This window comes from Scyliorhinus canicula, chromosome 2 (assembly GCF_902713615.1).
Source record: "Scyliorhinus canicula chromosome 2, sScyCan1.1, whole genome shotgun sequence".
Taxonomy (NCBI): domain Eukaryota; kingdom Metazoa; phylum Chordata; class Chondrichthyes; order Carcharhiniformes; family Scyliorhinidae; genus Scyliorhinus; species Scyliorhinus canicula.
In genome coordinates, this window is record NC_052147.1 from 266,296,235 (window position 1) to 266,309,703 (window position 13,469).

The window sequence follows — 13,469 nt, forward strand, 5'->3', positions numbered from 1 at the left end:
ATTAAAACCTAAAAGTTGTCTCTCTCTTGAATATGTTCAGCCCGACTACCCCTGCCTCAAGTCTGCTGAAACAGGCTTCGGTAGTTGAGGATTCCACAGGTTCACTACCCTTGAACTGAAGAAATAGTTCCTCCCCTTCAGTCCTATCCTTGTATCCTGCGACTGTGTCCCTGGATCCCGACCAGGAAAACTATCCTCCCTACGTCTAGTCTGAATTCAGTAACATATTCACCTACCTTGATTCCAAGTTTCTGTTGAAAGGATTGGCTGTAAAGGTACAGGAATAATGACGGTTAGTAACATTCAAGGGACATAATGTTTAACGGCTAATGTTGGTGCAAAGGGATAGTGTGCACAGCAACAAATAAAATTTGGTTAAAAAAGGAAAATAAAGTAATTATACAGCCACATTCGGTTCCAGCACAGCCCACAGAATGCAAACATCAGCATCAGTATTGAAACAAAATCCTTCACATTCCCCCCTTCGGTCCCCCAAAATAACATCCAAATTACAGCGTCTCCCAGAGATTTCCTCAGCCCACCATTCAAGCAAATGTGTCTGGCCTCCCCGAGGAACATTAGCTCCACGTGTTGGTGTACAGTCAGGGACAGTTTTACTCTTCCCCAGCATTTCATCTTGCAACACTAGAACGGTTAAACATCAAAATATTTTCACTGTGTCTCCCACCAATGCAAGATAGCCATGCAAGATGGTTGCCAATATCCACCCCCACATACACACTTTCCTGTACATGCGCAGAATCCGGCGGTGGGGGGTTGTTTGCTGGGACGTGAATGGGGTGAACCCGAATTATGCCAGTCTTATGCCACAGACATAGCACGGTAAGAAAAAGCTAACTCGGTACAGTGAGCATTTTAAAATTCCAGAACCTGGGGATGACCACGCATGGCACCCCGGGGCACACTGCCCCCTATAAGGGGGGCAGCAGCCCATACAAATAGGCAAGCATGGCGTTGACAACAGACGTAGCCCAATATTTAACTGGTATACAATAGCAAACATTCATATGCTACAAATGTAGAAATGTTATGACTTGGAGTGCAATGCCTGAAATGGTGGTGGAAGTCAATGCAATTACAACTTTTGAAAGGAAACTGGATACATTGCTTGAGAAGGAAACAACATGCAGGGCTATGGGGAAAAGATCAGGGGAGCGAGGCTAATTCGACAGCCCTTTTAAAGGGCTGGTATGGGGCACGATGGGCTGAATGGCCATCTTTGATGCTGCAAGATTCCATGAGAGAAGTGAAGAAATCTGCTGACTGGTTCACAGATTTCCCCCCGCCTTTGAGACCTCAGAGTCGGAAACCTTCTGGCACATTGCATCATCCTGCACAAAATGTAGACGCTGGGTGTCAGGGCCAAAGCAATCTACTGGACTTGGGTTTCAATCGTCTCAGTGGGTCGGCAAAAGACTTTCCATTTTTCTTCCCCTGGCACGGTGGTTAGCACTGCTGCCTCACAGCACCAGAGACCCGGGTTCGATTCACACAAGGGTGGGATGGGGAGTGGGCCTAGATAGAGTGTTCCTTCGGAGGGTCGATGCAGACTCGATGGGCCAAATGGCCTCCTTCTGCACTGAAGGGATTCTATGGAAATTGGTTTTGTGTTCCTCCTGGGATTTTGGATGGGGTGGGGAATCTATATGTTGTGAAGCACAAGGATTCACTCCTGTGGCGAACAGACTAGATAGGCCTTTTCTTGTCCATCATTGTTTGCATCAAAAGTGTACTCTGCGTACATTCTCGTGCCCAGAGGTTACAACCTGTGCTGACTTTAACACAAGAGGGCACGTGAGCTGCTCAGTAGCTGATTCCAATAATAAATAATAACTAGAAGCCATTTCCAGGTCTCTCTCTGCATAAGTCACCTGCACCATCAGTCAGATTCTTACCTCGATACTGCATCGATCTTCTTGAATAGCGTCTACTGGGCCGGCGCTCGAAGGACACTTGCCGACGTGGTTTACTGGTTTTGGTGGTCTGGTACTCTGTTCGGCCACTGCAAATCAACCACTTCAGAAATTACCTCCTGAAACTGTCACTGCAAGAGGGAGGAGGTACAAAGCTGCATCTGACACCGGAGCCCCTCAAGCAGCAATGCATCAGTCCCTCCAGCTATCAGCTAGAGGCAAACAAAGCAAAAGATCCCACTCTCTGGAAACGGCTCATCTTTCTTCTAAAAATCCAAGTTTAAAGGATTTTCGCAAATCCACAGGCATTGCCAAATTCTACAATTTGTGATCCCCCCCCCCCCCCCTCCCCAGCCATAATTCACATTCCCGCTGCACATTTGATTGCTCAATGGACGCGGTCAATGAAAGGGACCTGATACACAATCGAAAATGGTGAAGTGGTGGGAGTGCAACAGGATTGTAGGGTCCTATTTCCATCAGTACAATGAAAAAATCCCACTTCATCCTGGCCCAAAACTTGCAGCCTAAAAGGTACCTTCGGTGCTCATTTGCTTTGCTTTTGGGTTCAACCTGTTTAAAATGCTCCTTTAAAACTGGAGAGAATAAAGCAAGGCAACTCAAACAGAAGACATTAATTCACTGCTGTTGAAATGGATGGCGGATTTTCATTAGATGATGTGATAAGGAATTCCCAACCAGGGCCTCCCATCAGCTGAGAAGGTGCACCCGATGTTTGTGGAGTGGTTGGCGGCGGCGAAGGAGGAAACAATGACTGAGGAAGGACTTGCACTCTCAGCATGGATGGACAGGACGAAGCAGAAAAATAAAGGAATAAAGCAGACTCTCGCTATAAGCAATCCAATAGTTTGAGTGTGCTTATAAACTTCCAATAACAAGTATATTTGATGGCGAGCCACGGACATAATAACTTGCAGTCAGCAGTTTAGTTTGAGCTCCAGTCTATGCAAAATCTAATCCCACATTCAGGTGGAATCCCAAATTCAGAACGTGTCGATGCCCAATCGTCAGTCTCCAGCCATTCACCATGACACAGACGGCCAACCTGCACCCACTGACCAGGAACATGCATTCATGTCTCTCAGCAATTGAAAGATTTTCACTTAATTTTGCAAAATATGTTCTGGGAACTGGGAAATGGCAACCATCAGGGGCTGGTTTAGCACACTGGGCTAAATCGCTGGCTTTGAAAGCAGACCGAGGCAGGCCAGCAGCTCGGGTTCAATTCCCGTACCAGCCTCCCCGAACAGGTGCCGGAATGTGGCGACCAGGGGCTTTTCACAGTAACTTCATTTGAAGCCTACTTGTGACAATAAACGATTTTCATTTCATTTCATTTGATCAGTAAAGATGAAGAGGCAGAGGCACTATTGTGGAGTAGGGAGAGGGCCGAGAAGGGACCTGTTGAAGGCGTTAAAATTCTGATGGGGTTCGATAGCGTAGACATAAATATGACATTTCTACTTGGACAGTCCTTCAATAGAAGGCAGTCCTCAATGAATCCATTTGGAAATGCAGGCAATATTTCTTTAGCCAGAGAATGGTTAGATTGTGGAACTTGCTACCACATAGAAGTGGCTGAGGTTAATAGTTTAAATGCACCCAAGGGGGCAGCTAGACATATAATAGGGAGAAAGCAATGGATATGGATATGTTAATGGGGTTAGATAAAGCAAGGTGGGAGAGGCTCATGTGAAGCCCAGACACAGGCAGAGACTAGCTGGCAAATGCCATGTAATATTTAAAATGTAAGCTGCCAATTTGTGTTAAACATCTGGGAACCCCCAAAGATGTAAATCATGACTGCATACATTCTAAAGTATACACTGCACTGAACCATTAATCACATCCCTCTATTATTAAAGGTTTTAAAAATCAGGCCCTTATCTAGATTACCTTCCTTAAAATTCATGCTTCTTTAACAAGTCCGCAATAATGTACCATTTCACACCACTTGCCACTCACCACCCTGCAAATTACCAATTACATTATGGCCGGTAGTTTTAACAGATCCCACAGTTTCAGGGCACGTTTACCTGTATCTGAACCGAGAGCCCATCCGCACGAAGGATAGCTGGTTTGAATTCTTCTGCACGGGTCCCCGTAGTCGGAAAAAGGCATGGTGTTCCACAGCACATTTCCAGAGGTGTTTGCAAGCCTTCGGGTGATCCAGTCGAAATACAAAAGTGTGTTCTTGTTCTTTACCCTTGTGGGGAAAAAGTAACGTTCCAGTCATTTATTTGGTTGTCTCACCTGGTTTTCTGCTGTTCCCTATCTTGCCATCAATGCCACGCCTGCCTCTGCTCAGCGGGCAAGGCAGTAGACTATTCAAGGGAATAGGATTTTTACAATAGCAGCCATCCCATCACTTCCCCTGTGGAAAAAGATATACTGCTTTGTGTGGGACTGAGCTGCACAGTTGCTAAAGGTTTGAGGTTAACTCACACTCCTTCGGGACCAGGGTTTTTCAAAGTGCAGGTTGCGACCCATGTGTGAGTCACGGGCGGGTTGCAAAGCGATCGTTCACGGTGTTCCCGAGGTGATCCGATCACATGAGAATCACCCAACAGTGCTCCCGGCATTTTTATTGAGAATGGCACCACTGTCGCCTTTTAAATGAAAAGGCAATGAGGCTGTGTGCAGTCCTCCGGCCAGAGGTGGCAGGAGTGAGCAAGGCGCCTACACTAGATGTCAAACTTGATGTAAGCATGTTTTTTGCTGCCAAATTACAGAGGAGAGCTTTTTCCATTTTCTAGCTGCTGACAAGCAAGGCAAAAGGACTGTGAAGATTAATCATATTCTTACAAGTAAGAGATGGCAGGAGACGCAGTGGGCCTACTGGCCAGGATCTCACAACAGAAGCTGCTGGAGAGAGCTGCCCAGGAGAGTCCAGGGCAGGACAGAGCAGTGCTGGTGTTACCTCTGTACAGAGCTCCATGGTCGCTGGTTAACAGCCTACAAAGAAGAATCTTTACTTGGGAACAAAGAGCATGGTTTTGTCAATTGTGTCAATGCAAGTAAGGATGCAAAGCCCAGGGAAGTACTGGCAAATGGGGGATGTTTCAGATTTTGAAAGAGAAGTGATGGGTGAAAAATTCCTTTTGAGACCCCGAGCTGACTACGAAGAGACTAAGTTGCTGAACCTGACCTGTGATAGCACATTAAAACCATGCCAAAAGCCCATGAGGCTGTTAGCATTCTGGTATAGCATCTCCCAGGTGTATACAGTGCTGAGTAAAACACGCATTTTGTTGCTATTGCCCTTCACGACTACCTACATGTTGGATTTTCCGTTCTCACAAAGATGAAGACGGCACAAAGGAACTGACTGAAGTCTACACCTGGTATGTGCATTGCTCTCCCCTCCTGCGCACCCGATTGGAGTGAGATTGCGAGGACCAAGCAGGCTCCCCTTTTCCATTAAAGGCAAGCAAGTGAGGTATGTGTCAAAGAGCTGTCATGGGCATGATGGACCGAATGGACTCCTGTGCTCAGATTTAATTTCCCCTGACGCAGATTGGTGCAGTGGTGCGAATATCCGCATTGAATAGCAGCGGCCCTCGCTGACCTTCCATTTCCATAGATTTTATTAGAGAGAAAAAAATCTCCCTGACACTAACATTAATGCATAATTACAGCTCCATTCTGACACCCCCTGAGGAAGCCTGACATTTCAGATCAGCCCGAGACTTCCCCTCCGCCTCCCCAACTCATTTCAACAAGCAGCGCAGAAAATAGATACTGGCATCCTTGATCAGAGTATCCAAGCATCCGCAAATTACTGCGGATGCTGGAATCTGAAACGAAAGAGAAAATGCTGGAAAATCTTAGCAAGTCTGGCAGACATCTGTAGGGAGAGAAAAGAGCTAACGTTTCGAGTCCGATGACTCTTTGACACAGCGTCAAGGTCCCAGGTTCAATTCCCGGTTTGACAAAGAGTCATCGGACTCGAAACGTTCGCTGTTTTATCTCCCTACAGATGCTGCCAGACTTGCTGAGATTTTCCAGCATTTTCTCTTTCGATACAAGCGTGGATATTGATTTTACCAACCAGTACTGCACCAGCTCACCACAGTACATTCTGACATTCTCCTTACTCCACATAGGTTAAATCGAGGAAAGATTGAGCAACTGCCAGTTATTTTTACAGTTTCTTCTCTGCGGATACACAATCGCCTTCAATCAGCCCTGTCACTCCGCTTGTCACAGAGATCACAGCACCTTTTAAAAGGGAGAGCAGATGAAACATTCTGAAGCAGAGGAAGATATGGGCGGCACGGTAGCACAGTGGTTAGCACTGTTGCTTCACAGCGTCAAGGTCCCAGGTTCGATTCCCGGTTTGGTCACCATCAGTGCGGAGTCTGCACGTTCTCCCCGTGTCTACGTGGGTTTCCTCCGGGTGCTCCAGCTTCCTCCACAAGTTGTGACAGATGCGCTTGTTAGGTAATTTGGACATTCTGAATTCTCCCTCCGTGTACCCAAAACAGGCACCGGAGCTTGGCGACAGGGGGAATTTCACAGTAACTTCATTGCAGTGTTAACGTAAGCCTACTTGTGACAATAAAGATTATATTATATTACAGGGGCTATGGGGAGAGGGAAAAATGATGGGATTAGCACTAGGTTCCTCTGACAGACAGTCAGCCCAGACTCAATGCATCCCATCACAGCCCACCCCACCCCACCGCTTTGCTACGGTGAACTTCAATAATCAATGACTCATGACTAGGACCACCCCAGCCTTTAGCGGTTAGTTAATATTTATTACGAGAAGACAGTCAACCAAGGCAAATTGAAGTCCTTGTCTTTTCACAGCCTGACTGAGAGGACATTCATAAAATCACCCAACATTCCCCATCTTTCTCCACCTTTTTAAATCATTGGCAGTTCAACCTGATACCAGTGTTGGGCACAGTTGACCAGTGATGTGGGTCATTTTCTCTTAAGAATCTCATCCCCTTCCTCCATTTAGACAGTAAGAAGTCTTACAACACCAGGTTAAAGTCCAACAGGTTTGTTTCAAACACGAGCTTTCGGAGCACGGCTCCTTCTTCACCTGAAGAAGGAGCCGTGCTCCGAAAGCTCGTGTTTGAAACAAACCTGTTGGACTTTAACCTGGTGTTGTAAGACTTCTTACTGTGCTCACCCCAGTCCAACGCCGGCATCTCCACATCATGGCTTCCATTTAGACAGGCAGCTGTGACCCTGTCATTCCACCCTTCAGACAGTGGCTATTTTTCTCTTCACGGTTTCCAGCACTTGCACTTTTTATTTCAGACTTCACGCGTTGATGTTGTTTTTCTTAGAAGTCGGAAATATTTTGGGAGCGAGTGGGTTTTAATAGGTCGTCATACTCAAATCAAGTGGGAAGAAGTGATCACTTACCAAGTGAATTCCATAACATTCTGAACTTGGGAAAGAGCCTTTTCAAATTAAGGTGCTTTAGAAACCTCACTGGTACAGGTTCGGCGGTGTGACAACGAGCCCTCTGGATTCATAAGGATCGAGGAGATCTCAGATCAATGCCTGGTCTGCTCTGGGTGTGTGTGTGTGGCTGTGCTAGAATTAGTGTCAATGTCTTTGGGGAAGGGGAAAGTGAAAAAAAAAACTTGACAGCTGCCTTGGAAAGTTCAGACAATGGATGTGCGTTGAGGGAAAAGCTGAACAATTAGCAATTTCTCATGGTGTAATATCCAGATAACAATCACATTATGGATTGGATTAGCCTCAAGGGCGAGGTATTGGACTACGGTCAGCGACGCTGGATCGCAAGCTCCGGCCATTAGTCTCAATGTTCAGCAATGATGGGTGTAATAAGCAATGATGTCATCACATGAATGCCAGCTCCAAACAAAATCATGAATCAGATAAGTTTTGAGACACAATATTGGGTCCTTGGTCGGCCAGAAATATCAACGAGAAAATGCTGGAAAATCTCAGCAGGTCTGCCAGCATCTGTAGGGAGAGAAAAAAGCTAACGTCTCGAGTCCAGATGATCCTTTGTCAAAGCAAGAAATATCACTCAGCATCGCTATCTCTCTCATCGCGTAGCACTGGAATAAAAGATCATCAAGGCACTGCTGCGGACAGTTTCAAGGAACCCCATCAGAGAATGCACCTTTCAAACCCAGGTGCCCAGACAGAAAGACAGCTCGGCACACAAGCTCAAGGGGCCGCGTTAAGCCACTGTATCAGCAAGACGGCGCTCTCCAGTACCACCATGAGGCTGAAGTTACAAAAAGAAACAAGACTGCAGAGAAAACCGTTTGGAAGAAGATAAGACCCACTTAGGCCGATATGAACTACCTGCACATCAAAAAGAACCTGCAGTGTCTTTGGGGTTTCCAGAACCTTACATTAACAAGTAGACCAAGCTGAAATTGCAAGCAAACCTATTTGACGTGAAGGTGGGAGTTCACTATCCAGCAACATTTGTGGAAACATCCATCTGAACTGCCAATCTTCCCCGATTTTCAAAAGCCCTATCCCAGCTGGTAGCCCACAGCAAGTTTTAGCGTATTTCACTCGCTCTATTTTTTTCTGGTCAAACCCCCTGGGGAGGGGTGCCACATCCAGCGACATGTCTGGGAGCGGAAACTTCAGCAAGCCACAGTGAGACAATGGTTGAGAGAGAAAAAACCTTCAGATTTAAGGTTCCGCCACACCTCTAGTTACATAGAGGTTTCCCCAAAACAATTTATAGTGCCTATATGTGGCAAACCATTCCAAAGCATTTCACAGGAGGGTAATCAAGCAGATTTTGACATTAAGCCACATATGGATTATAATTGAACAGATGGCTAAATGCTCGTCATAGAGCCTGGATTTAAGGATCCCATCCAAAAGTAGAGGGAGATAGAGGAATTGGAGAGTTTCACGGAGGGAATTCAAGAGCTTAGGGTCTAGTTTGCTGAAGTCACAGCCAAAAACGGTGAAGCAATTTAAATCGAGTTTATGCAGAATTTGACGAATGCAGAGATCTAATAGAGTGTTGCCAGTGGCTCCAGAGATAGGGAGGGACAAGGCGCTGGAGTGAATGGAAAATAAGGATAAGAATATAATAAAATATAATTGAAGATTCGCTGGACCAGGAGTTAATATAGGTCAGCGACCACAGGGATGAGAGTGAATAGAACTTGGCCCGAGTTAATACACAGGGAGTATGGTATTGGATGGACTAAGTTTACAGATAGAGCAAGGTGGGAGGCGAGCCATGAGCACATTGGAAATGTTGAGTGTAGAGGCAAAGGAATGAAGATTTTCTAAGCATATGTTTTCTTTTTCTACCAACTGATTTTTCTTTCTTGGCAGATTTTCTCCCTCTTCCCTCAAGAGTCTCTGCTGGGCTGAAATTACACAGGCAAATGCTCCAAATGTTTAATGATTTCTAACTCGGAGTCTCTGCGACGTGCCTAATTACAGTTATCAGGTAGCAGATGATCACACGTTTCATGCTTCTGGCTTTTTCTCCCAAAGGCACCAAGCTGAACGACAGCCACCTTCCAGGACCTCACCCAAGGGCCCATCTTCCTGGCATGAATCGAGGCATTGAATATTCACCAGCAGGCAGATATCATGTTGTCCGTAAAGAGATGCCAAGCAGCATGTTCAGCTGGAACAGTGTTCCCTGAAAGCAGAATGCCCAACCTTTCATTAAAACCTTGAGCGTACACCAAGGTTGTAATTTTCAACTTTCATTACCTTGGTTAGTAACCGGGTGGAGTGCCCTTTGAGAGAGAGTGATTTTTTAAAACAGCAAAAACTACGGAAGCTTTCAGTGTAGTCATTTGCCAATGATTCTGCCCTCTCAGGTGAGTAGAAAAGGATCCCATCGCACTATATTTGTCCCTCAATGATCAGTTTCTCTGGTCAGTATTAGAGTATTGTGCTGTATCTTGTGGTGTTTAAATTAACCGTTTCCTACATTCCCACAGTGACGCCTCCTCCCTCGGATACCACGCCCCAGGATGGGCATTGGCAACCATGGACTTCCATTGGATTGGTCCATGATTGTGCTTGGCAAAGTGCTGCAGTGGTCCGCCATTGCTTTCTGTGGTACGACTGACCAGGAAACTCTCTGCTCTTGCCACTTGCCATCAGGCATATTAGAAGGGTTGACATGATGATAATTCAACCTGTTTGACCACATTGTGAATGCACCTTCCGTGACCATCAAGTACCAGAGTGGGACTGGAACACACTGGATGGGGCATTAACACAGAATGTATTCGTCCACAAGTGGCCAAACAATGTAATCAAAGTGCTTGCAATGGTCTGGCGTAACCGGTGAGGAGAAAAACAGTAACGTTTCGTGTCATAAGCTCCGATGAAAGGTCGCCACCCTGAAACATTAACTCTGGTTTTCTCTCCACAAGCGCTGACTGACCTGCTGCACATTTCTCCCATTTTCTGTTTCTGTTTCAGATTTTCAGCAGCTGCTGTAAAACACTTAAAGGTTTCATCAAATATACTCGGGGTGTCCCATGACATTGCCCCGTGGTGGGCCAGAGGGAATGTTGGGTGATAACCGATAACCTTGTTATCTTGCTGCTGAAGTGTAACTCGGTGTGGATGGTTTTAAGGACACCAGGATGTATATTTTCCACTCCTAGCACAATTTAAACTTAGATTGTGCAGAGCAAGTTTGGAGATTTTCAAATGCAAGTGTGGTTTGCAATCAGGTGCAAATTGGGACAGAGGTACAGAATAGTGGGAGGAGCAGCAAATAGCATGGGAGAGAAATGTAAAAAGGAGCAAATACAATTAAAGGGGAGCATTAGAATTTGGAAATAAAAATTCATTAGGCCTCTGTATGAAATGTTATCCCAGGTTATCATCCGCCTTTGTCATGGTTGAAGAAGCATGCAGCTCAAGCCAAACAGGAGGGAATGAAAAATTAGAGGAAAGGACATCAAAGATACAGGTACAAATCGGGGGGGAGGGGGAATCAGAACCTGCCCCCTTTGATGGGTGAAGATGAGGTAGCATTGATAGGAACGAGGTTTAAGAGGAGGGTAGTCATGGCACCATGCCATCGCTGCAGGAGCTCCTCAGGGTACTGTCGAAGTCCCAATATCTTCAGCAGTGACGGTCGTGTTCGGTACCACTTGCAACTCCTCATGATACTGCAGCAGTCTGTGTCCAAATGCAGCAAGACCTGGACAACATTCAAATTTGGTCCGATAAGTGACACGTGTACCACACAAGTGCCAGACATGAACATCTCCCAACGAGAGAGAATCTAACCATCCCCCTTGACATTCAATGGCATCACCATTGTTAAATGCCCCATCAACATCCGAAGGGTTAACACTGGATTAGAAACTGAACTGATCAGTAACTCAGTTCCAAACTCCTCAACGCCTGGCCACCATCGACAAGGCATAAGTCAGAGATGTGATGGAATACTCTCCACTGGCTCCAACAATACTCTGAGAAGCTCCACAGCATCCAAAACCAGGCAGTCCATTAAACTTCCACCACTGGCACACAGCGGTACCTTTGACAGCACTGTCCAAGCACATGACCTCTGCCACCTAGAAGGATAAAGGCAGCAGAGTCATGGGAACACACCATCACTGCGAGTACCTCTCCAAGTCTCACACCATCCTGACTTCAAATAATAGCATGCCTTCAATGTCGCAGGGTCAAAGTCCTGGGACTAACTTTCTTAACAGCACTGTCGGTGTACCACACAATGTTGGCCGGTGTGGTTCAAGACAGGAACCCACCGCCACTTTCTCAAGGGCAATGAGGGACGGGCAATTAATACTGGCCCTGCCAGCACTGCCCACATCCCAAAAACAAATGATCGGTATTGCAAGAAAGTGGAATTAAGTTTCAGGCCACAGCCAGATGTGCCAGTCCTTTGCTGCACAATAACTACAATGGCCGTTGCAACAGCTGGCATAGATCTTCAGCTGCCTTCAGTTGCTAATCCTGTGTAGATTGTTCCCCATGGTCACCCCAGGCAGGTGTGCCAGGGCAAACAGAGAGAGTATGCAGCATCTCTCGACAGGTTCAATTAATCAGAACACACTGGCTTGTTAGTCAACCGCTCCCCTATTTCACATTTTGCTTTGAAATGGATTGAATTGAAATTATCCTCTTCTAAACACCTCATATGGAAGGATTCCAATTGGTGGCAGGAATGACGGAGGGTCAGAAGATTACAGTAAGTGGGACCCAGAGGGATGGATTTTCAGCCTCCTCCAGAGTGGGCACTGAGGCAGGCAGGTGGACACAGAATTTTGAGCCACCGGCCTGTCAGTTTCTGGGTTCCATCCCGCCTGTGCCATTTTCCCCAGACATAGGGTGGAGAGGACAGCAAGTTTTCCAGTCAGCCTCCAGGTCCCCACAGGTTAACTGAAGGCAAACCTGGGGACCAGTACTCCAGGCAGGCTTTGAGGCCTTCCCCTGCCTACCTTGGTGGGTTCAACAGCAGCTGCAGGCCGGCATCCCCCCCCCCCCCCCCCCCCCCCCCCCCCCCCCACCCCTCCCCACTCCTCCCATCCAGTTGGAAAGGCCTGGTCTTAATTTTAAGTTTGTAAATGTTGGGAGCGTGTGTTCCTCCATTTTGGGGCGATTTTCCCCTCTCTCGCTTATCTGCTGAGGCAACCTGCTGCTGCTTCAGTGTCTGAGGGCCTCCCATTGGCTTGGATAACACACCTACCATCCTTCATTGGACTGCAGGTCTACCCTCTGGTTATTCATTTGTTAGCTCAAGGAGGGGCACAGCCAAGTGACCAATTTCCCTCAACCCCCTCCCCACCCTACCAGTTTCTGATCCCATTGGGGCCTGACAGCACAAGCTCCTGAAGCCCACCAAAATTTCCTGCCCAGAGTCTCACAGACCACCACCACCTCCAGTCTTTAGCCACGTGATACAAGCTTGTCCCAGCCTGATGAAGACAATCCCGACTCTCTCTTACCTGCTCATCGTCCTCCACCACCACGAGAGTTAGCTTGCTTTTCTTAAATTCCAGTTTAATGATCTTAGGCCTGAAAACAAGGACAATAATATATGAAGCCTTTAATTTGAGAAACCACCTACACCAAAATAACACGACAAATGGGATGTTTCCCACTTCCAGATTCAAATACAACTTTTTGACGCATTAGATTTTGTTCAATATCTTCTTTAACCACTTACTTATTTAATAAAGTGCTCTCAATTCACTTTTTTCCCAATTAAGGGGCAATTTAGCATGGCCAATCCACCTACCCTGCACATCTTTGGGTTGTGGGGGTTAGATCCATGCAGACACGGGGAGAATGTACAAACTGCACACAGACAGTGAGCCATAACCAGAATTAAACCCGGGTCCCTGGTGTTGTGAGACACCAGCAGTGTTAACCACTGAGCCACCGCGCCGCCCCATATGAATGAGGAGCCACGTGACCCCTCGAGCTTGCCGGGATCGAACCCAGGTCCTCAGCGCGCTGAAGCAGCAGTGCTAACCACTGCGCTACCCATCACTTACTTATTGATACAGCAGCTTTGTTTTGTTTCCA

At 46.7% G+C, this 13,469-nt stretch overlaps 1 protein-coding gene across 1 annotated transcript in view; it reads right to left on the reverse strand.

Moving 5' to 3' along the window:
* Nucleotides 1-13,469, reverse strand: part of epb41l5 (erythrocyte membrane protein band 4.1 like 5) — a 104,033-nt gene that overhangs the window by 65,369 nt on the left and 25,195 nt on the right. Inside the window, exons 9-12 of the mRNA XM_038790307.1 lie at nt 12,887-12,956; nt 3,992-4,161; nt 1,917-2,023; nt 237-267 (exon numbers count right to left, since the gene is read on the reverse strand). Of these exons, the coding sequence (XP_038646235.1) occupies nt 237-267; nt 1,917-2,023; nt 3,992-4,161; nt 12,887-12,956 (378 nt within the window). The remainder of the gene's footprint in view (nt 1-236; nt 268-1,916; nt 2,024-3,991; nt 4,162-12,886; nt 12,957-13,469) is intronic.